General features: G+C 44.2%; 1 protein-coding gene across 4 annotated transcripts in view; it reads left to right on the plus strand.

The window, feature by feature from the left end:
- The window catches only part of LOC138304529 (sideroflexin-1), a 227778-nt gene that overhangs the window by 196373 nt on the left and 7759 nt on the right, over window positions 1-23646 (plus strand). For all 4 annotated transcript variants that reach the window (XM_069244665.1, XM_069244667.1, XM_069244664.1 and 1 more), the window contains one exon: window positions 5776-5823. In XM_069244665.1, coding sequence (XP_069100766.1) covers window positions 5776-5823 — 48 coding nt within the window. The remainder of the gene's footprint in view (window positions 1-5775; window positions 5824-23646) is intronic.

Consider the following 23646-nt stretch of genomic DNA (forward strand, 5'->3'; position numbering starts at 1 on the left):
TACGCCATCTTCAGATGACTTCACCGAGCAGCTGCTCGCACCTCAACCTGTGGGCCCGTACTCCGGCACCGCCTGCTCCCACCACAGCATGGGCATCCCCGCCGCTGCTCCTGCTTACACTGGTGCTGCTGCCTGCACTGTGGCCTGTGGACCCGCTGGTGAGATACACAAAGAACCGTCCTGCACCGCAGACACGGTCCACCAACGCCAGCACCATTTACTCCAGTGTCGCCAACAGACGTCACTATCTGCACCGCAACCCGTAGATGCCAGCAGGAGCCGTCCCACGCCGCACTGACGACTTGGGCCTAACAATGAGAATGCTTCAGCAACAACTACGCTGCATGCACCATGACCAGGTGACACTGCACCTCGCATTGCCCCACTTCACACCTCAGCCCTGGTCTCACTAGCGCTGCTGGGTGCCATCACTGAGCCGCTGCCTGCACCGTGACCTGTGGGCACCGCACGTTGCATCGTCCCGCTTCACACCGCTGTCCCAACGCCATCCACACCAGTGGTCCTGGCTTCATCACCCCAGAGTTCGACCTGCAACATGCGTGACTTCAAGGGCCCAATGACCCCCGCATAGACTCCGGAACCGACACAGCGACGCCACTCTCTGGAGCTCACTGCGAGGATCATCGCACCCTACAATTCCAAAGGTACTGTTTGCGGGTCTTCCCTACACCGTAGCTGGCCCACGACGCTGTGGCCGGCCTAAACTGTTGGTTTTGTTGATCATGGCGCTGTGGGTGCAGCTATCAACTTCAAGGAGCTGTATTTTTAATTTTAATCTTGCAAAATGAATATCTTTATTACTATATGTCGGATTTTAATTGTTTTGGTCTTGTTTTATATACATAAATATTGGCTATTTTTCTAAAACTGGTGTGGTGTCCTTTTGGAATGTTTTGACTGTGTTATGTGCAAATGCTTTACACATTGCTTCTGAGATAAGTCTGACTGGTTCATGCCAAGCTACCAAGGCGGTGAGCAGGGGTTATCTGAGCGTTTGTCTCCCTTATCCTGACTAGAGTGAGGGCCCCTAATTGGACAGGGTGCAAACCAACTGCCAACTACAGAACCCATTTCTATCAGGGACCATGTTCCGTGTACCGACAATAGAAATGTACCCTCCTTTAAGATTGGATGGCGGAGTTGCCATGCATCCACTACTCCGTATACCTCCATGCTCCCTTGTATAACAATGGGGACGATTTTTTAGTTGTGCCTCTCAGTGAGGGTGGACCTATCCATCTCAGCATCTAAATAGGTGTTCATGTCCCCACCCCAAAGTATGGCGGGCGCTGTCAGGTTGTGCAGTCTTCTCCGCACTGACTTAAAGAAGTCTGGATTGTCTACATTGGGTGCGTATGTATTGACTAAAGTACGGTGGATGCCATATATACTGTTTTGCACAATGGCCAGGCAGCCCAGTGGGGATGTAACCATGAAGAGGTCTCCCCACTTAATAATGAAACTCCCAGGGCAAATGAGGAATATGATGAAGCCAGTCTGTATACTATTTGTGCTCAACTTTAAATGAGATTCTTGGAGGAATGCGATATGTATGTCATGCCTGTCCAAGTAATTAAGAACCAACCTGGATTTACAGGGTATTATTAAGCTCATGTATGTTCTAATTTAACAGGTTCACCCAACCCCCCTGTCGTGATCTCCGTAGTATTGTTGCCATGGTGACTGCAATGTGTGATACCCGGGAAGTTGCATTGTGCAGATAACTAATGATATTGTGGGTGACAATGGGGCCGTGCCATATCAAACAGAACAGAACTACCAACCCCCTCACTTCAGCATTGCAACATTGCTAAAGACATTGACCCCCAAACCAAATAACTGTATACATGGTAATGTTCAGTGATAAGAATGAATTAAGGAAATTCTGCGTATCCAAACCATTTGCGGGTGCACCCACATAGGGGGGTTGCCAGGCCAGCAGTGCCTCTGTGTGACCAGAGGTGGCCGGGAATTAGCATTGGCTCACCATCTTGGCCTACAAGTACATGATAGAAGAAGTCACTCCTTTTCTCCACAAATACTCGTGCCACCTTTGACCCTCAGGCCAGCTCTACACAGTCTCCAATAGGTTACCTAGGATGACTCGCTGTCAATTCAGTGTTTATATATCTTTGTCTTCTGGTGAGCCATAAACGGGTCTATTGCATTTACGTGCCGTTACAGTTTGGAAATATTCCTTCGCTTCTTTCGGAGTGGTTAATATGTGCTGTTTCCCTTTGTAATCCTCCTGGAGTCGCACTGAGTATAGCATGGCGTATCTTATTTTTCCTGTTTGGAGCTGCTTTTTTACAGACAGAAATCACATCGGGCCAACTGAGCTGCAACTGTGAAATCAGGGTAGAATGCTATCTGGTTCCCCTGATAGCTGATGGTTTGTTTTTTCGCACGCTAGTCTGAGAATTGTGTCTCGGTCCTGATAGTTCAGTAGCTTTGCTATGATCAGCCTGGGTGGCGCTCCCGGAGAGGGCTGCACCATGAGCAAACAGTGTGCCCGTTCTGCAACAAACAACTGTGACAGAGCCTCAGCCCCAAACACAGAAAGTAGAAACCTCTCCATATATGTCTCCGCCTTTTCCACATTGGTCGATTCAGGCGCACCTGTGATGTGCAAGTTATTATGCCATAAGCATGCCTCTGAATCTTCTTTTTGTGCTTGCATAACGGCGAGTACCTCCCCCATATTGAGGCATTTTGTTCTAATGGTTTGTAGATCATCTTCCGTGGACAAGATTCTTTGTTTCCATGCTTTGATGTACGATGACTGTTGATCTAATTTGACAGTCATAGGATCTGTTCGTAGACTGAGGGTGTCTATTTTCCATCTATAGACTTTAGACTGGTCTGCATCGCTAGTAGTGTGGTCTCCAGTGATGTTGATCCGGCGGTGCCTGATGTCTGTACACCATCAAGCGTGGCTCCCAGTGATGCCCAGGACTAGTTCCTAGTCTCAAAGTTCAAGCAGGATTGATTTTTATCTGTTTTCCCATTGTTGTCATGCGGATGTGGCACTGCTCAGCCTTGTGATTATGCCCTGACCTGTCTAGTCCCACGCACTAAACAGCGGAGTAGTTGACGGATCCTATAAGATATTATAGGGTGCTGAGCATCCCAGTGGGCCCACTCTTCTGAGGAAGGCAATGAGTTCCTTGTGTTACTCCCTCACAGATGGAAAGCGTGAAAGCCTACATATTACAATAAGGTTGCACCAGTCCGCACGGTGGGACAGCATTGCAGCTTCTTCACAGCTAATTGTGGGCACCCCACCAATACAGGTCGCCTCACCTTGCAATCTCAGTGGTGTGTGCCATTCACCTCCTAATGGTAGTTGGTGAGAGAAGCCATCTTCACCTCATAGGCCCAGGCACGGGCCCCCACGCCGTTCAGTTTTATCAGTCAATAGGGGGGGGGGGGCAGCACTAGTTGATAGGCGCTAGGATTGTCTTTGTTCAAGACGCTGTCTTGGTAACCTCGGCGGCGCTCACATAAGCCATGAGTCTAAAGGCCCTCAGTGGCCCGCAGCTCCAGTGACATGCAGTTCTTTCTAGGCTGCCCGCCTCTGGGGCACTAGCGGCCCAGCTCAGCATCGCGCCACCTCCTTGTGGCCCACATGGTGTTTCAGGTATGTGCCCCCACTGACTCTAGGCCATGCAGCCCCTCCCCGTCCACTGTTGACTGATATCCTGCAGCAATGGACCAGCCAATCACCACGCAACAGACACCTCTGACTTCGGGTCAGCCACTTGGGTGGCCTACTGCTCTTCACCAGCTCCACCCCGCTATCCCAAATGCTAGCTGGTGTCGTCCGTTTGGGCGCACTCACTGTATTTTTGCCTCCATCGGAAGCTGGCTTGGGCCGCAGAAAGTCTCAGCTGTCTGCATCTTCCCCCGCTATCCGGCCACAGCCCAGCAGGACCTGTAGTTCACTGCTCCCCAGCTCATTGCCTCGCACACACTGTCTGTCGTCTGCGGTGGGTGCTGTTAATGATCGTCTCTGTCAGCACGGTTAATATACAGCTCCTCCAGGAGCCCACAGCGATCAGCTATAGGTGTTGCATCAGTATTTATGATTTAGGCTGCAGAAGGAAAGAATATGGTTGGATTTGCGATCCCAGGCAGCCGAGCAGCACAACAGTGTGGCCACATTGCCTCGGGCCCTCTAGCGCCACCGCCCCCCCGAAATAATATTAAATATTCTACCAAAGGATATGCATACCATTGAATTATTCCTAGCACATGGCGAGAGGTGCTAGTTAATGTTCTGAAATAATAGTTATTTGTGCTTCTGACAGCACTGGTGATGTAGGTAAGCACTAGGCCACCCTCTTGCTCAGCTTTGATGTTAGATATGTCATGGGTTGATTGCAACACCAATGACCTGACCCAATGATGGCCCAATTCTCATGAGATCACAGCTTATGTTGTTCATATCATGAGACTTTGTTCATATTGGGGTCATTCTGCACAGATGTGCCAAAACAAATTACACTTTTACTCCAGTGCTGACAGAAATAAATAAATACCATATTACAGTGTAAAAAAGTGTTTTTAAAAAATTGCTTTGTGTATTAAATATATCAAAATCACATGCAACCAACCCAATAGCAGAGTACCTGATAAAACACAGACACAATGTTGTGGCTTATGTACCTGCAACATGACCACCTGTCGCTCTGTGTATTAAAGCCACTTCTTTTCCCAGGGGGTTGGGTGTGGCATGTGCAGGCATGTATACATGTATTTGTTTAAGTGTGTATGTGCCTGTACATTCATGCTTTGGTAAACCATAGGCAAATGAGGCAGAGTCTGTCCATGTTGTGTATGTTTGCATGTGAGTTCTTGATATAATTGACTAGTGGGGACCACAAATTTACTGAAAAGGAAAACTGCCATTTAGAAGCAAAATAGTTTTCTTATGTGAATTTTGTTTGGTTACTTAGTATGTGCGTTTGATACAAAACATGCATTTTCAGAAAGTAGTTCACTAATATTTGAAGACAAAGGGCCTCATTACGAGGCTGGCAGTCTCATTACACTGCTGTGGGGGTGCAACCTCTACATAAAGGCCCTGGTGATCCCAACGGCCAGGCGGTGGCTGAGCTCGCAATCTGTCAGGGCAGCGCTGCCCTGCGGATTACAACCTCGTTCTCTGCCAGCCTTTTCATGGTGGTTTCCCCGCCATGAAAAGGCTGATGGAGAACAGGTACAGGGGGGCCCCTTGCACTTGGCATGAGCAGTTCAGGGGGACCCTTGCCCAGCACCCTCACAATGTTAACTGTCTGTGTGCAGACATTGAACAATGCTGGAAAGCTGGTGCACTGTGTGGGCTACAGCATTGCCCCCGGACTACCAGGAAACTACTAATAGATCCGGCGTAGTGGTCGCCACTATGGCGGCAGCCACCTTTTCTGTAGTTTGGCGGATGGGCTTCCCCGTCCACCAAACTCAAAATGAGGGCTAAAGTGATTGCATTTCCTAAAAATATTTTAAGCTGCTGTTTGAATGATAATTCATGTTAAGTTGGGTAGTTGTATTTCTAGTATTATTTGGGACGGTCATCATTGGTATTTCCACATCAAGGGGCCACTATTATGTCCAAATTTTCACAGCCATCTTTGTGACAGTGGTAATATCAGTTAGTAAAGTGGATGATTTTCAGTGAACAGAAGTAGCTCTCATTGTACAAAAGGTTAGAGATCGTTGTTTGAATCAAATCCTGTTGTTTGTCTTTTACAGCTTGGTATTTGCAACACCGCTTTGCTGTGCGTTATTTCCTCAGAAAAGGTAATTATTTTATTGAGCTGTGCAAATGTTACACTTTTATCCGGTTTGTCAGTTTATACTTGTAAAAGACCTACCCCCGGACAGAAACCGGTTTAGATGAAAAAAATGTGAAATATTTATTTTATCCTTCCATGACTCAACTGTCTAACCCAATCATTTAATTTTCTCCCCACCAATGTAATTTTCCAACACTGCAAGAGAAAGTGAGGAATAACTTAACTAATGCTGTCCCTAATAGGTAATCATGGACACACTGCTACCTTTCTGCGCATCTGCCTTTCTATACCTAGTGTACCGTATATTGGTTGTAAGTGTGTTGTCTGCACTATTATAGTTGCTTCACTGTAGCATTTCTAGGGGTTTTCCAAAGAAATAATCCTTTTTTTTCTTTTACGTGAGTCATCCACTGTGATCTCTGGTCTTTACCTCCTATTCCTTGTGTCTGACACCCTTACTATTACGATGTAAGACTGACATTTCTTTTTCTCAGAACTTTCAATTTTTGATTCCTAGGGATTTCTGTGTATCACTTTGCGAGCCGTTCGCTGTGGCTTTTATAATTATTAACTGGCCTAGTTTCTAGTCTCGCTGAATTTTTCGTTCATATCCCGTTCATCTGAACAATTCCTTTTAATACAAATGAACTCACCATAAGGGATACTTTTAATCAAAGATCTAGGGTGAAAACTAGTGCCATGTAAGATACTGTTAATCGCTGTGGGTTTTCTGTGTAGTGTAGTTTGTAATTCTCCTGCTACAATATACACTTGTACATCTAGGAATTCAATCGAGCTGTTGCTTGTTTTGTATGTAAACTGTAATCCTACATCATTATTATTCAATACACAGAAGAATTCCTCAAATTCATGTACAGTTCCATGCCAAATCAAGAACAAATCATCTATGTAGCGAAGCCACATGATCACTTTGTCCATATATATATATATCATTCTCTTGACCCCAAGCTATGTTTCTCTCCCAACACCCCATCGTGACATTCGCATAGCTCGGGGAGAAGGACATTCCCATCGCTGTCCCACAAATTTGTTTGTAAATCTGATGATTAAACAAAAAAATATTGTTATTGAGACATAATTCTATCATCTCCAATAACATCTTAGAGTGTTTCAAAAAATGGATACTTTTTTGCCACAGAAATAATTTCACTGCATTTGTCCCCACCTGATGTGAAATAGAGGTATATAATGACACAACATCTATCGTAACCAACAGATAATCAGACTGCCATACTACGCCATCCAATGCTCTTAGAAAATCTCCAGCATCTTGTATGTATGAGTTTAAATCTTTTACCATTGGGGCTAAATAATAATCTACATAGTTTGAAATGCCTTCATATAATGAACCACAACCTGATATTATAGGCCTGCCCGGAGGTTTATCTAAGGTTTTATGGATTTTCGGCAAGAAATATATTGTAGGCATAATTGGATTGTCATTTATTCATTATATATATAGTTTTTCGTCACAACTGATCAATCCATCTGAGGACCATTTTTCTAATCTTTCATTCAAATCCCATATTAGATCATTGATGGGATTCTGCATCAGTTTACAATAATTCATATTCATGTTAAATTGTCTGAGTGCTTCCTCTACATAGTCGTCCTTGTTCCAAATTACAATATTACCTCCCTTGTCCGCAGGTTTAATCACTATTGTCTGATTATCCATCAGACCTTTTAACGCGTTGATCCTTTGTCAAATTTTCCTTGTCTTGTTTTTGAGAGGGCTGTAATTTCTCTAAATCGCTCACTACTAAATCGTGAAATATATCAATTTTGTTTGCCTGGGGAGAGAGATGGGCAAAACTTGGATTTAGGTTTGAATTTTGTTCTAACACTAGAATCTGTCTCAATGCCCAGTGTGGCCAGAATTTGTGTTTCAGTCAGCTCTTCATCTCTTAGATTATGGGTCAAGTCATAAGTTGTTTTTAAATCAGTACTTTGTTCGATTTTTATGTCTAAATTCCGAATGTCAGAACTTCCTTCTGATACCACAATAGGACCTGTTTTGGAAAAATATTTCGCCAATTTAAATTTTCTTACGAACTTGTATAAATCAGTCCTTGTTTGGACAAAGTCCTGATGTTTTTTCAGGCAAAAGCTCAAATCCTTCGATAACACTGCCGTTTCTGCTTTATTTAGTTCATAATTTGAGAGATTAACGATCACGTTTACAGATTGCCCAACTGATGATTGCGAGTTCATTGTTCTTTCTGACTGCGTAGCATATAATCTTTTCCTTTTCCCCCTTCTCGTCTTCCTCTTCCTGTGGGGTCTCGCCATCCCTGGCCCCTGCCTCTTCCTCCCCTTCCTCTGTTCCTCGGTGTTGTTTGATCCAGGTATACCAATTTAATTTCGTCTAAAAAAAGTTGTTTTTCTTATGATTTTGACAGTGCCTTCACCTTCGCTTAGATCTGTTTCTGATCCACTTGTTTCTGTATTCTTAGTTTGGTCCAAATCTATATCTATATGTCCCGCCTGTAACTGTTGTTTCAATATATCGAATCTTTTTGCAAAGGTTAGAATGCGTCCTGATTCATAATCATGAGCGTCTCTCAAAAACTTACTTTTTTCCGTTCTATTTGATTTTCATATTTATCAAGAAAAGTATTCATGTTTTTTTTGCATTTTTCTTTTTCTTCTTGATCTAACGTGCCAATTTGTTCTTCAAGTTCTTTAATATTCTGCCTTAGTTTTTCAATGTCAAGTTTGGCATACTTAATTAGGATCTTCATCATACGTTTTGAACATTCCATAGTATTCATACCCCATTCTCCAAGCATTTCAGGACTTATATCCGAGTGATTTGGTAAAATGAAAATCCTCAGTCCTCTTGGGACTCTCCCTGCTTGTATGTATTTTTGCAATGTCATTATTTCCCAGCTTTTTGAAATTTCTTTTTTCATAAGGAGTTCCAATTGCAAAAACATCTGTTTAATATTGTTTGTCGGAACCGTTCCTGCGCTTATTGATGGTTGCCCATGGTTGCGAATGTTACTAGTGATTTCAAAGACTGATTCAGCTCTCTGAATACGTTTAGCTAGTCTTTCTTCCATATTTCCCTAAGACTGATCCACCTATGTTTAATAAGAGTTATGATGTCAGCTCCAAAGTATGTAGAGTTGTAGTTACTCAGTGGGGTTTTCTTTGGTTTAAAATTTCTTCTCCGGAGGATCCTGTGTGGCTATTTGAGAATTTATCTTTCTTATATCTCGTAGCCACTACTGGAAAGGGATTCCTATTACTGTTACACCTACTAGTCCTGGTGTTTTTTTTATATTAACATGGATGAAATTTGAGATTTGGAGCACTTGTTGATGCGAGGATTGGCCAGGTTCTCCAAATTAAATATCAATAAGGTACACTATACTCTGTACCAATTTTTCTAGCAATATGATGATTTATAATATATGATCATGACAAGTGGGAGATTGCCTTTATATTGTGTGGTTTGTATTTGCCTCCTTGGGATTGTCGAATACGCTCATTCGTAGTGCACAATGATTTATAAACCTTCAATGCATATATTCACTACCTGCTCATGGAGTACAGTCAAGTGGTGTCCTTTTCACCACTAAATCCTTTTTCCCACCTTGGTGCTCTTTTTAATGGTGATCAATTGCTTTACTGATCCCGAAGGGGCACGTGTTTAATATCATTGCGCATTTCATTCGTTCCAATTCCAAAATTCTTTTTTGGCCTTTCACATTGCTCTCTTCCTTTGCTCCCTTTTCTCTCACAGTAAAAGCACAATAGACAATTCTGCTCAGTTCACCTTAGGCAGCTGTTCATGTTTTCATTGCTTTCTGGAAGAACGCATGTATAGATTTTCCTGCACGCGTTGTTACTTTTGTGATTTCACCAGTCCTAGCATCTATTTGAAGAGATCTGAACCGCGTTACATTTAACACGTGTCACGTGTTTGTTTAGATCTTCTGTTGCCGGCAATGTCTCTCATTTGAGAGAAAATCAATATCTCCTAATCATGCCGGTTTTTACCTGCTGGCGTTGTTTGTATTTCGAAGCAGCCTGAGGGCATTCAATCTTTTAACAACACCTCGCAGACAATATATATATATATATATATATGTTCAATGGCATGTGTAAGCTGCAGATACACATGCTGTGCAAATCCCGCCATCTAGTGTTGGGCTCGGAGTGTTACAAGTTGTTTTTCTTCAAAGAAGTCTTTTCGAGTCATGAGATCGAGGGACTCCTCCCCTTTCGGCTCCATTACGCATGGGCGTCTACTCCATCTTAGATTGTTTACTTTCCGCCATCGGGTTCGGACGTGTTCCTCTTTGCTCCGTGTTTCGGTCTGGAAAGTTAGTTAAATCTCGTAAAAATAAACGGTATTGTTGTCGTTCGGTATCGGGTTAGTTAGCGCAGATCGACACCGAATCAAGAAGAGCTCTGGTAGCCCTTCGGGGCTTATATTCCCCGGCGGGGCCTAGTCGGCCCGACCGCGTGCGTCTTCAAGGCTAATGGAACGGACCCCATTCCGCTTCTGCCCCGAATGCCATAACAAGTATCCTTACACAGATCAACATCTGGTCTGTAATTTGTGTTTTTCCCCCGAACACAAAGAGGATACATGCGAGGCCTGTCAGGCAATTCGGTCGAAGAAAACGCTACGGGACCGGAGAGCTCGAAGGCTTCAAATGGCATTGGTGCTGTCAGGACACCACGACGTCGAGGAAGAAGAGACTTTCTCCATCGCTGACTCGGACTCGGACGAGCCCGAAACAGAACAGGCACCGAAAACCGTGAGTAAACCAGCCCCGGCCAAAACTCAAGCAAAAATCATGAAGGCCCAGGGGACGCCACCGCCAGCAGGCCATGGCTTAACCCGTAAAATCGGTGACCATCAATCGGCACTGAAAAAGGGCACACACGTGTCGAAGTCATCCGACTCCGGTCGAGATCCCGGCACGGAGCATACTCGACACCGAGAACCTGGCTCAGACCAGACTCGACACAGAGAGACCGGCTCCGAGATAAGTCGGCACCAAGAGAGCGGTACATCGAAACCTAAAAAAGTGGCTTCGGAGCCGAAAAAGACTGTAGAAAAAGTTTAGGTGCAGAAACATCCAGCTTTGGAGCCGAAAACAAGCTCCTACTCCGAAGAACAAGGCCTTTCAGAAAAACTACAAGGCCATAGATTTGGACAAGAGCTAGAAGCTGGGGAGCCAGATTATACACAAAGAAGGCTCCATATTCAAAAGGAAACAGGGAAAATAAGAACTCTCCCTCCTATAAGGATGAAAAGGAAACTTGCTTTCCAAGACAAAGAAAAACAACCACAAGCAAAAGTGGCAAAAGCAGTAACTCCACCTCACTCTTCGCCACAACCATCACCACACCACTCACCACAACTGTCACCAATTGCAACCCCCCCATGATGCAATCACCAACGCACACAGGGATCAGCCAGGATGACCCAGATGCATGGGATCTATATGATGCGCCAGTATCAGATAATAGTCCAGACTGCTACCTAGCAAAACCATCACCACCTGAGGACAGTACTGCCCACACGCAAGTGGTGTCCAGAGCAGCTGCTTTTCACAATGTGGCACTGCACACAGAACCCATTGAGGATTACTTTTTATTTAATACTTTGTCGTCGACACACAGTCAGTACCAAAGTCTCCCGATGTTACCAGGGATGTTGAAACACGCGAAACAAGTATTTCAAGAACCCGTCAAAGGCAGAACCATCACACCTAGGGTGGAGAAAAAGTACAAGCCTCCCCCTACAGACCCTGTATACATCACACAACAACTGACACCTGACTCAGTAGTAGTAGGCGCAGCACGTAAAAGGGCTAATTCACACACCTCTGGAGATGCACCACCATCCGACAAAGAAAGTCAAAAGTTTGATGCAGCGGGCAAAAGAGTTGCAGCACAAGCGGCCAATCAATGGCGCTTTGCCAATTCCCAGGCTTTATTGTCAAGATATGACAGGGCTCATTGGGATGAAATGCAGCACTTTATAGAACATCTGCCCAAGGAGTTCCAAAAACGTGCACAACAAGTGGTGGAAGAGGGCCAAAGTATCTTGAACAACCAGATACGATCGGCAATGGATGCAGCGGACACAGCCACAAGAACTGTGAATACAGCGGTCACTATTCAGAGACACGCATGGCTACGCACCTCCGGATTTAAGCCCGAATTCCAACAGGCTGTGCTTAACATGCCTTTTAATGGACAGCAGTTGTTTGGGCCGGAGGTGGACACAGCTATAGAGAAGTTAAAAAAGGACATGGATACGGCCAAGGCCATGGGCGCGATCTACTCCCCACAGAGCAGAGGCACATTTAGGAAGATACAATTTAGAGGGGGGTTTCGGGCCCAAAGTACAGAACCCTCAACCTCACAAACCAGACCCACATACCAGGGCCAGTATCAAAGAGGAGGCTTTCGCGGACAATACAGAGGGGCACAGTTCCCTAAAACTAGAGGAAAGTTCCAAAGCCCAAAGACCCCTCAAAATAAACAGTGACTTCAGTGTCACAAAACCCCAACACATAACACCAGTGGGGGGGGGAGACTCACAGATTTTTACCAAAACTGGGAGGAAATAACAACAGACTCGTGGGTCCTAGCCATTATCCAACATGGTTATTGCATAGAATTCCTACAATTACCACCAAATGTGCCTCCAAGAACACACAACATGTCCAAACAGCACTTGGACCACGGCAGCCATTTAGACATTTCCTCTGGGCCGGCGGGCGCTCTCCAAAAGAGCGCCCGCCGGCCCAGAGAAAATGCCCCTGCAACGAGGACGCCGGCTCAGAATTGAGCCGGCGGAGTTGCAGGGGTGCGACGGGTGCAGTTTGCACCCGTCGCGTATTTCGACACTGAAATACTTTGCGGGGCCCCCAGGGGCCCCGCGGCACCCCCTACCGCCATCCTGTTCCTGGCGGGCGAACCGCCAGGAACAGGATGGCGGTAGGGGGTGTCAGAATCCCCCATGGCGGCGCGGCAAGCTGCGCCGCCATGGGGGATTCAAAGGGCAGCGGTAAACCGGCGGGAGACCGCCGGTTTGCCTCTTCTGACCGTGGCCGAAGCGCCGCGGTCAGAATGCCCTGCGGGGCACCGCCAGCCTGTCGGCGGTGCTCCCGCCGACCCTGGCCCCGGCGGTCTTAGACCGCCGGGGTCAGAATGACCCCCTAAATCTTTACATCAAATCAGATCACTTTCACATGGTGACACTTCAAGACGTAATCCCCCTGCTCAAACAACAGGACTACATGTCAACATTAGATCTCAAGGATGTGTACTTCCATAGACCCATACATCCTTCACACAGAAAATACTTAAGGTTTGTAATCCAAGGAGTACATTACCAATTCAAAGTGTTACCATTCGGGATAACAACAACACTAAGGGTATTTACAAAATGCCTTGCAGTAGTAGCAGCCCATATCAGAAGACAGCACATACAAGTATTCCCGTATCTAGACGATTGGTTAATCAAGACCAACACGCAGGAACAGTGTCTTCAACACACAAGATACGTCATAGAACCCTTCACAAACTAGGGTTCTCACTAAACTACCAAAAGTCACACTTACAGCCGTGTCAGATTCAACAGTACTTAGGAGCAACAATCAACACAAAAAAAGGGATTGCCACTCCAAGTTCACAAAGGGTACACGCATTCCAAAACGTAATACAAAGCAAGCACCCAAACCGAAGGTTTCAGGTAAAATTAGTGATGAAACTACTAGGCATGATGTCCTCATGCATAGCCATTGTCCCAAACGCAAGATTACACATGCGGCCCTTACAACAGTGCCTAGCAACACAATGGTCACAAGCACAGGGTCAGCTTCAAGATCTAGTGTTGATAGACCGCCAAACATACACCTCGCTTCAATGGTGGAATCCTATAAATTTAAACCAAGGGCGGCCTTTCCAAGACCCAGTGCCTCAATACGTGATCACAACAGATGCTTCCATGGTAGGGTGGGGAGCACACCTCAACCAACACAGCATCCAGGGACAATGGGACACTCAGCAGGAACAACTTCATATAAATCAGTTAGAACTACTAGCAGTGTTTCTAGCGTTGAAAGCATTTCAACCACTAATAGCCCACAAACACATTCTTGTCAAAACAGACAACATGACAACAATGTATTACCTAAACAAACAGGGAGGGACACACTCAACACAGTTGTGTCTCTTAGCACAAAAGATTTGGCATTGGGCGATTCACAATCACATTCGCCTAATAGCGCAATACATACCAGGAAATCAAAACCAATTAGCCGACAATCTCAGTCGGGATCACCAACAGATCCACGAATGGGAAATTCATCCCCACATACTACAAACCTACTTCCAGAACTGGGGAACACCACAAATAGACCTATTCGCAACAAAAGAAAACGTGAAATGCCAAAACTTCGCATCCAGGTACCCACATCCTCACTCCAAGGGCAATGCGTTATGGATGAGTTGGTCAGGGATATTTGCTTACGCTTTTCCCCCTCACCCACTCCTTCTGTATCTTGTAAACAAATTGAGTAACAACAACCTCAAACTAATACTAATAGCACCAACTTGGGCACGACAACCTTGATACACAACACTACTAGACCTGTCAGTAGTGCCTCATATCAAACTGCCAAACAGACCAGATCTGTTAACTCAAAACAAACAACAGATCAGACACCCGAATCCAGCATCGCTCAATCTAGCAATCTGGCTCCTGAAGTCTTAGAATTCGGACATCTAGACCTTACACAAGAATGTATGGAGGTCATCAAACAGGCTAGAAAACCTACTACAAGACATTGCTACGCAAATAAATGGAATAGATTTGTTTATTACTGTCATAATAATCAAATTCAACCATTACACGCATCCGCGAAAAACATTGTAAGCTACTTACTACACTTACAAAAGTCTAAGTTAGCTTTCTCATCCATTAAAATACATCTCACAGCAATTTTGGACCTATCTGCAAATTACACATTCAACTTCACTATTCAGAATCCCAGTCATAAATTTTTTTATGGAGGGCTAAAAAGGATTATTCCACAAAGAACACCACCAGTTCCTTCGTGGAACCTCAATATTGTATTAACACGACTCATGGGCCCACCATTTGAACCCATGCACTCTTGTGAGATACAATACCTAACCTGGAAAGTAGCCTTCTTAATAGCTATCACATCTCTCAGAAGAGTAAGTGAAATACAAGCCTTTACCATACAAGAACCCTTTATACAAATACACAAACATAAAGTGGTTCTACGCACAAATCCCAAATTTTTGCCAAAAGTCATATCACCGTTCCACTTAAATCAAACAGTGGAACTCCCAGTGTTCTTTCCAGAACCAGACTCTGTAGCTGAAAGAGCATTACATACATTAGACATAAAAAGAGCACTTATGTATTACATTGATAGAACCAAACAAATTCGCAAAACAAAACAATTGTTTGTAGCTTTCCAAAAACCTCATGCAGGAAATCCAATATCCAAACAAGGCATTGCCAGATGGATAGTTAAGTGTATTCAAACCTGTTATATAAAAGCAAAGAGAGAACTGCCTATTACACCAAAGGCACACTCCACTAGAAAGAAAGGAGCCACCATGGCCTTTCTAGGAAATATACCAATGACAGAAATCTGTAAGGCAGCCACATGGTCTACGCTTCATACATTCACTAAACATTACTGCGTGGATGTGTTAACAACACAACAAGCCACAGCAGGACAAGCGGTATTAAGAACATTATTTCAAACAACTTCAACTCCTACAGGCTAAACCACCGCTTTTGGGGAGATAACTGCTTACTAGTCTATGCACAGCATGTGTATCTGCAGCTACACATGCCATTGAACGGAAAATGTCACTCACATCTGTTCGTGGCATGAGACGCTGCAGATTCACATGCGCCCTCCCACCTCCCCGGGAGCCTGTAGCCGTTATAAGTTGATGAAAATAAAACTTGTACATTTGTAAATTTGTAAATATATCACTTTTAGTCACATTATGTACATACATACTTACTCCATTGCATGGGCACTATTACTATATACACAACTCCTACCTCACCCTCTGCGGGGAAAACAATCTAAGATGGAGTCGACGCCCATGCGCAAAGGAGCCGAAAGGGGAGGAGTCCCTCGATCTCGTGACTCGAAAAGACTTCTTCGGAGAAAAACAACTTGTAACACTCCGAGCCCAACACTAGATGGCGGGATATGCACAGCATGTGAATCTGCAGCGTCTCATGCCACGAACAGATGTACACTGGGTAAGTGATATTTTCCATATACATACATTCATAAAAAATCCAATTCATTAGAGTCTGCCTACCTCTTCTGAGGTGTTGAAGGAGCCACTTCTTACAAAGAACATTTTTGAAAAAAAGGGGCTGTTATAAGGTAGTTGACGTTGCAGCTTTATGCAGTTGCTTGATTAGGTGGTAATTTATTCTTGTCTCCATCACAAATAATAATACTGTGCATGGCATTACTGAAAGGTTTACTAGACTAAACATTTCACTGGTAAAATTGCCAATTCAGGGATTGTTATTTTTATTTTAAAACTTATGTTCTAAGCTTTTGGCGACTATGTTTTAGGTGACTGTGTGGTTTCTTTTTTTCCTTTTTATTTAATGGCACATGTTTGCAATGAAAAAATAATGTACCCATGTCACGCTGGTGAATTCCTGACCAATTCCAGACATATTGGCTTTACCAGTGCTTGCTCTTCTATGTCTTTCTTTTTTACTTTTTTATTTTCTTCAGATTTGTTTTATTTCGCTATTTGTTTCCATCTTGTAATTGTTGTTCCACCTTAACTTCTGAGATTCTTTTTCTTCATTACTTCTACCTTTCTGTCTTCTTTTCCTTCCATCATTTTTCCTACTATTTCTTTCTCTCATCCCAATTTATCTTCATTTCTTACCTCATTCTGCAGTTTCTTCATTCTGTCTTTCTCTTCATCTTTTTCCTCTGTCTTTGTGCCTCCTTAGTTCCCTTTCCATCCTATCATTCTTTCAAATCTTTATTTTTATTTTTTTATTTTCGGCATAGAGGAGCTTTATGTTAAGGCTTAGGATATGGGTTAGGGCTTCCCAAGAGTGTTAGGATTAGGATTAGAATTAGCATTGATTAATTATAATTGTTTTTTTACGGTTTATTGGATTATAGTGTAAAACAGTATAATCATGTTTTAGCAATGCATATGTTTGTGTTTTCTTTTCCATATATTCTTTAGATATTACAGTTTAGCTATTATGAAGTGCAGGCCATCTTCTGGAAGTAGCCAGGCTTTTATCATCCTAAACTTTGCCCTGAGGAATCACCAATGCACTGGCATACTTTAGTCGGGGTGTAATTGCCTACAGAAACTGAATCTGCTGTAACTCTAGATCTGCAGTTTGCGGCTGCAGTTTAATATTGATTATTGTTGGATGGGAAAGGTCTCCTATTTGGCTCAGAAGAGCGTGCATCCCTGCTCTGAGTTCTCAATAGCAAGTCTGTTTTGTATTTTGTTTTTTGTAGTTTGCACTGGATTGGACTCTGCCGTGGAGGGTAGGAAGTAGGGCTACTTTGAAGTTTAGGGTCAGACCACACCCTCTTCATGATCTATTCTTCCAAAAAGATGATACCCACAACAAATTGAGAGTTAGCTGTGTTAGGAAGTCGCTCCTATTTTGCACATTTGTTTTAGGTCTCCACTAAAAGGGAGCTTCTAATGCCAACCTTCCTTCCTGCATATAGTAAGAGACAGACAGAGGAATATAAGCTTGGTATAAGCTTGAAGCAGAAACTACCAGTCTTATTGCCAGAATTTCTCCTCAACCAGAACCTGATGTTGCACACCTGTGAAGACCAAGACTCTTCTGTGTGCCAAGGTCAGTGAGCTCCCCTGTCCATTTCAGTAACAAGAACCTATGCATCCTGCAGTTGTGAGCCCATCTCGTGGGTAGAAGCGACCTGATTGTTGAGGAAGGGTGCTGGAGGTACCCTTGTGTTGGATCTGGGCCTTTTTGCAGGGTCATCCCCAAACTTTTTGCCTCCTTCCTCCTATTTTTCCTGACCTGTTTTTGTTGGCTTTAGAACTCTGAGCACTTTACCACTTCTAACCAGTGCTGTAGTGCATATGCTCTCTGTGTAAATTGTACAGTTGATTGGTTTATCCATTATTGGCATATTTGATTTACTGGTAAGACCCTAGTAAAGGGCACTACAGGTGCCCAGGGCCTGTAACTCAAATGCTACTAGTGGGCCCTGTAATCATGTCTCAGACCTGCCACTGCAGTGTCTGTGTGTGCAGTTTTAAACTGTAAATTAGACTTGGCAAGTGTTCCCACTTGCCAGGCCTCACCCTTCCCTTGTCCTACATATAAGACATCCCTAAGGTAGGCCCTAGGTAGCCCCATGGGGAGGGTGCAGTGTATGGTTAAGGTAGGAAATATACTAATGTGTTTTATATGTACTGACAGTGAAATACTGCCAAATTCGTTTTTCACTGTTGCAAGATCTATCTCTCTCATAGGTTAACCTGGGGGCTGCCTTTAAACATGATTAAAGTGTAGATTCCCTTTGGGAGCAGATAGACATATGGAGTGTGGGACCGCTCAACTCACAATTTAAAAATCCATCTTTTAGTAAAATTGGTTTTGAGATTGTGTGTTTGAAAATGCCACTTTTAGAAAGTGGGCATTTTCTTGCTTAAACCTTTTTTGTGACTCTGCCTGTTTGTGGATTTCCTGTCTTTGTTAGTTTGACAGTTGGGCTGTTTGCACCTCTCTCCAGACAAAGATGGCTAGGGTGTAGCCTACATAACCTGATGAGCCATCTGTGCTAGGAGGGAGGTGAGGAGTGGTCACTCGCACCTGAAAGGGCTGTGCCTGCCCACACACAATGCAGTCCCCAACCCCCTGTTGTGTGTCTGAGGCCTTGCCTGGGCAAGGCAGGATTTTACAAACAAGTGAGTCTTTCCTTTTAAGTATGCCTACGTCAAAGGCCAAAATGGGTATAAGAAGAGCACCGAAAACCACAGACTTTAGACACTTCTTGGGGTAGACACTCTACCTCACAGACACTTCTTGGGGTAGACACTCTACCTCGCAGACACTTCTGGACAAGAAACCTGCTGGTAAAGAATCCCTGAACCAGACCTGCCAAGAGGAACTACCTGGCTGCCCAAAGGACTCACTGGGACTGCTTTTCTGAGAAGGACTGCTGCCTTGCTGCTCTCTGGCTCTGCTGAGAAGTGCTATCCAAGGGCTGGGATAGAGCTTGCCTCCTGTTCCCTGAAGTCTCAGGACCAAAAATACTTCACTCCTGCAACTGGACTCCTTGTGCAGCGACAGTTCGACGCACAGCCTGCTAAAAACAACACCCAGCCTGCCCTGCGGTGAGAAATTCACTGCACGCCGAACTGGAACGACGCAGCCCGACGTCGCAAGGAGAAGATCGACACAGCGTCTGCGTAGTGACCGGAACTTTGACGCACGGCCCACCGGATCGACGCACAGCCGACCCGGGACGACGCCGCCCGACTTCCAGAGAGGAATCGACGCAGCGCATGCTGTGCTGGAAAAATTTCCACACAACGGCCACTGGATCGACGCAGCGTGTGTGACTTCGCTCCACAAGCCCAGGATTCCACGCACCGTCCCCGGGGCGTCAGAAAACCTCACAGACCAAAGAGGAACCAAGTCTGCGCTCTGGATATCGGCGCGGTCTTCCCCTGCATGGAAAATAACGACGTAAGTCGGTGTGCGAAGGGGCGAAACCGACGCACACCTCCCCGTTTTCCATGCATTGCCTCCTTTGTGGTCCCTTGCGGAGATTTTGAACGCAAACCAGGGACTTTGTGCTTGCAAGAGACCTTTATTGTTTTTAAGAAACATTTATTTGTTTTTCAAAGACTTAAGACATTTTATATCACTTTTACAGTGATATCTCAGCATTTACTTATTGCATTTTTATAGTTTTGACCTGCATTTTATCAGATAAATATTATATATTTTTCTAAACACTGTAGTGTAATTTTGTGGTGCTTTACTGTGTTATTGCATGATTTATTGCACAAATACTTTACTCATTGCCTTCTAAGTTAAGCCTGACTGCTCAGTGCCAAGCTACCAGAGTGTGGCATAGGATAATTTGGATTGTGTGTGACTTACCCTGACTAGAGGTAGGGACAGGGGGTAACTTGACTGCCAACCAAAGACCCCATTTCTAACACTTTGCATGAGTGAAAGGCTATTTCGAAAATGAAGGCCATAAGCAGATGTGCAGGAAGGACAGAAATTGGCCTGCAGTAACCCAGGGAATTATCTAAACTTTCAGGCTGTGGGGAACTGCCTTGTGACACTGATTCCGCTGCAGTGTGACTAAGAGCAAAGTAATCCGCTCTTTGAATATGTGCATGCGAGGGGCATTCCTCTCACCTTTGCCTAGTCCACAGATCACTGGAGGAGGCAGCTGACAAATCTGACAACACAAGACAGAACCAACTACAAAGTAGCTGTAACAACCTGATGCACATAAATATTTGTAACCGCAATCAGTTTCACCACCAGAAATGGAAATTCCTAGGTGCTAGGGAAAGACGGTGACCACGCCTCTGTGGTCTCAGAATCAGAAAAATCATCACTGTGGCTGAGGTGAGCTGTTCATTTTGGTGGAGTGGATCTTTGGGCCCAAAAAAGTCCAGGCAGAAGTAAACTCTGTCTCCCACTAGCCAGAGTAAGCATAGGTTCTGTCCACCAGGGACCACTGAGCCTACATTCCTGTGGAACATAGTAGTATTCCAATGCACTACAGCACCTCTTGGGGCAGCACAAGAACATGAAGGACCAGGGCAAAGATGGTTGGTGCTGCTCAGTGCACAGCAACATTCAAAAGTACTGGGTTGCTGGGCCCTAGTATTCATTGATGCACCCTAACATATGTTTACAGAGAATTAAGAGACACCTGCATATTACACTCCCATTCCTTATGGAACATGCAGCCATAAGTGCGTGAAAGTGAAAGGCATTTGTAATTTACGAGTCCTTTGGTGTCATTTACTGTATCTCTATCCTAGTTTTGTTATGTTACTAGTACAAACTTTAGTCGCTTCCAAAGTGATAATTATATATAACATTTGCACTCTCTGCATTTCATGTGTAGTATAAGCTGTGAAGCTGTGTATCATGATTAAATGACTTTCTTTTCAAGTGAACCACTGTCTGGAAAATTATTTGTTAATTGCTGTTGGATGTTTTTTAGACTACGAGTTTCTACTGCAGACCATCTCCCTGAGTGATCTTTGGCCTTCTCAACTCTTCTACCCAGGGGTGGGGGAAGAATTCCGCTCTGCCGGGGGAGTTCGCAGAGTTTTCCCCACTCCGTTCCGAAAAACATTAGCGAGCAAGAGAAATCGTTAAGTTGGCTAGCGCAAATGAGATTTCGGAACGCGAGCGGTCGAGGTAGTTGCAACCACTCGCGATGAGAAAGCTGCCACTCGCGTTGAGGAAGTTGCCGCTCGAGTAGAAAATCTACTCGAGCGGCAAAAAGAAGTTAGTGCCCTCTGGCGCTCACATGAAGCCATTCAAACTGATTTTACAGCGCATTCCTGCACTGAAATTCAGTGCAAACAGTGCACCTTACCCGAACTCTGCTGCTCGGGGAACTCCACATAGTGCGGCAGAGTTTTTCAGCACTTTGCAAAGTTCTGCATAAGCAGATCTCTGCACAGGCCTACTCCTACCCTGAAAGGGTTTTTGGTTCAACAGAAAAGTGCACCCCAGGTACCAGCAGTAAAATGCTTGCATTGTCACTATTGGAGCCCAGTAGCGCCAGATTGGCTGGGACCCCTGAAAAGGTTTTAGCTATTTGCATTTCTTTTTTTGCAACTGAATTACGTTTTGGTACACAAAAAAATTGCAATTTGGCTATTTCATCTCAAGAGATATCCATTAAAATCATAAACATCGAATACATATATATGGGATTCAATAACACTTCTATTTTGTAGAAGGAACAGCTCTCTGTTCATAAAAGGCCAGTTCTTGCGTTGTCACCAGATTCTCCTCTTTCTATAAAACGAAACGTAGTAAAACCAGTAGAAAATCAAAATGGTTTAACAATGCCAAGCACAGCCCATTTTTGTTTCCTACATTATATAGGCGACAGAGGTTGAAACAGATCTTGGTGTCCAAGGCGCATCTGACGCATTGATGGATACTTTAGTCATAGCTTAGTGCCATGTGGACCATCATTTATTTGCTCTGCTCAGGTCATTGATTTGATTTTGGTTTTTATATATCACTTGAATGCCCGAGGGCGTCTTGGCGCTGACACTGCCAACGGGGGAGGAAAAAGAGGCATATCAGGTTTGAAAATTCTTCTGTGCAAAATACCAGTTCCTATGGAATTTTCAGAAACTCAAGAAGTCAGGGCAATTCTTAAGATTTAAGGGGAGGGAATTCCAGAGCTGTGCTTTTCTAAGAAAGAAGCTCTTACCACCCCCACGAGGCCCGTTTGAACCTGGGTAGCACAAGGTTCTTGTTTGCTGAGGATCTGAGACTTCAAGACTGTCTATAAATTATAAGTCTGTCCTGAATGTATTTGGGAGTATTCTTGTGTGTAGCCATATAGGCTAGTCAAATGGCTCTGAATTGTATTCTCTTTGTTATGGGAAGCCAATGCAGTTTTTCAATTCCTTGTGAGGCAGATTGATATTTTGGAATATTCAACAGAAGCCGGGCAGCTACATTTTGAGGAACCTTGAGTTTAAGAAGAAGACTTTTGTTTGTACCCAAGAACAATGTGTTGCCATAATCTAATTTGGATAATATATGAGTAGTGACTACCATCTTCTAAAGATCAAGTGGAATGAATTGACAAACCTTAGCTGTAGATGCTAGCGCATTGATCTGGGATTCAAAAGTACGTTTTTTTTTAAGTTTTTTTTTAAATCCAGGAGCATACCCAGATTCTAAACTTTCTGCTCTGGAATCTAGATGATCCCATTTCCTGTGGCCACCATTTAGGGGTCTAGTTTGAAATGCCGTTCCCAATAAGTAGGACTTCAGTTTTGCTTGAATTCAGCTTTAAACAGTTCTTGTTCATCCATATGCTGATTTGCGTCCTACAGGAACTGAAATTAACGGCTGTTTCATCTAGATTTCTAGAAATGGATACCACTATTTGTGTGTCATCAGTGTATTTATTTGCAGAGAAGCCAAAAGCTTTAATACGTTTAGCCAGAGGTGTAACATAAAGATTACAAAAGGTTGAACCTAATGAGGATTCCTACGGCACCACACAGGGTAGAGAAAAATAATCTGAAACAAAGCCCTCCATGGCAACCTTATGCACTCTGTTGGTGAGGAATGATTTGGTTAATCGTAGGGCCAGGCCACTTATCCCTAAACGTCTAAGACGATCATTCAAGATGGAGTGGTCAACAGTATCAAACACTGCCCACAGGTCCAGTAGAATCAATGCAGCCTTACCACCCTCACCTGAGATAGATCTCAATTCCTATGTGGCTGCTTTTAGTGCAGTTTCAGTACTGGTAAGATTTTCTGAACCCGTCCTCTCAGAAACAAACCCCGAAAGCAGTGGTCTGTTTTTGAAAACCGAAATAACAATGACCCACCAGCGCAGGGAGTTTCCTCTCAATAGACTTCGGAGTCTCATAGCAACAGTCAGGGCCTTTCAGAACATACGTTATTTTTCAGTCTGCTTCTTGGGAAACATTGTTGGTCCTGACATCCTTGGAGTGGTTTTCTCACAACGTTTGGACTCTG

Source organism: Pleurodeles waltl, chromosome 7 (assembly GCF_031143425.1).
Source record: "Pleurodeles waltl isolate 20211129_DDA chromosome 7, aPleWal1.hap1.20221129, whole genome shotgun sequence".
NCBI classification, from domain to species: Eukaryota; Metazoa; Chordata; class Amphibia; order Caudata; family Salamandridae; genus Pleurodeles; species Pleurodeles waltl.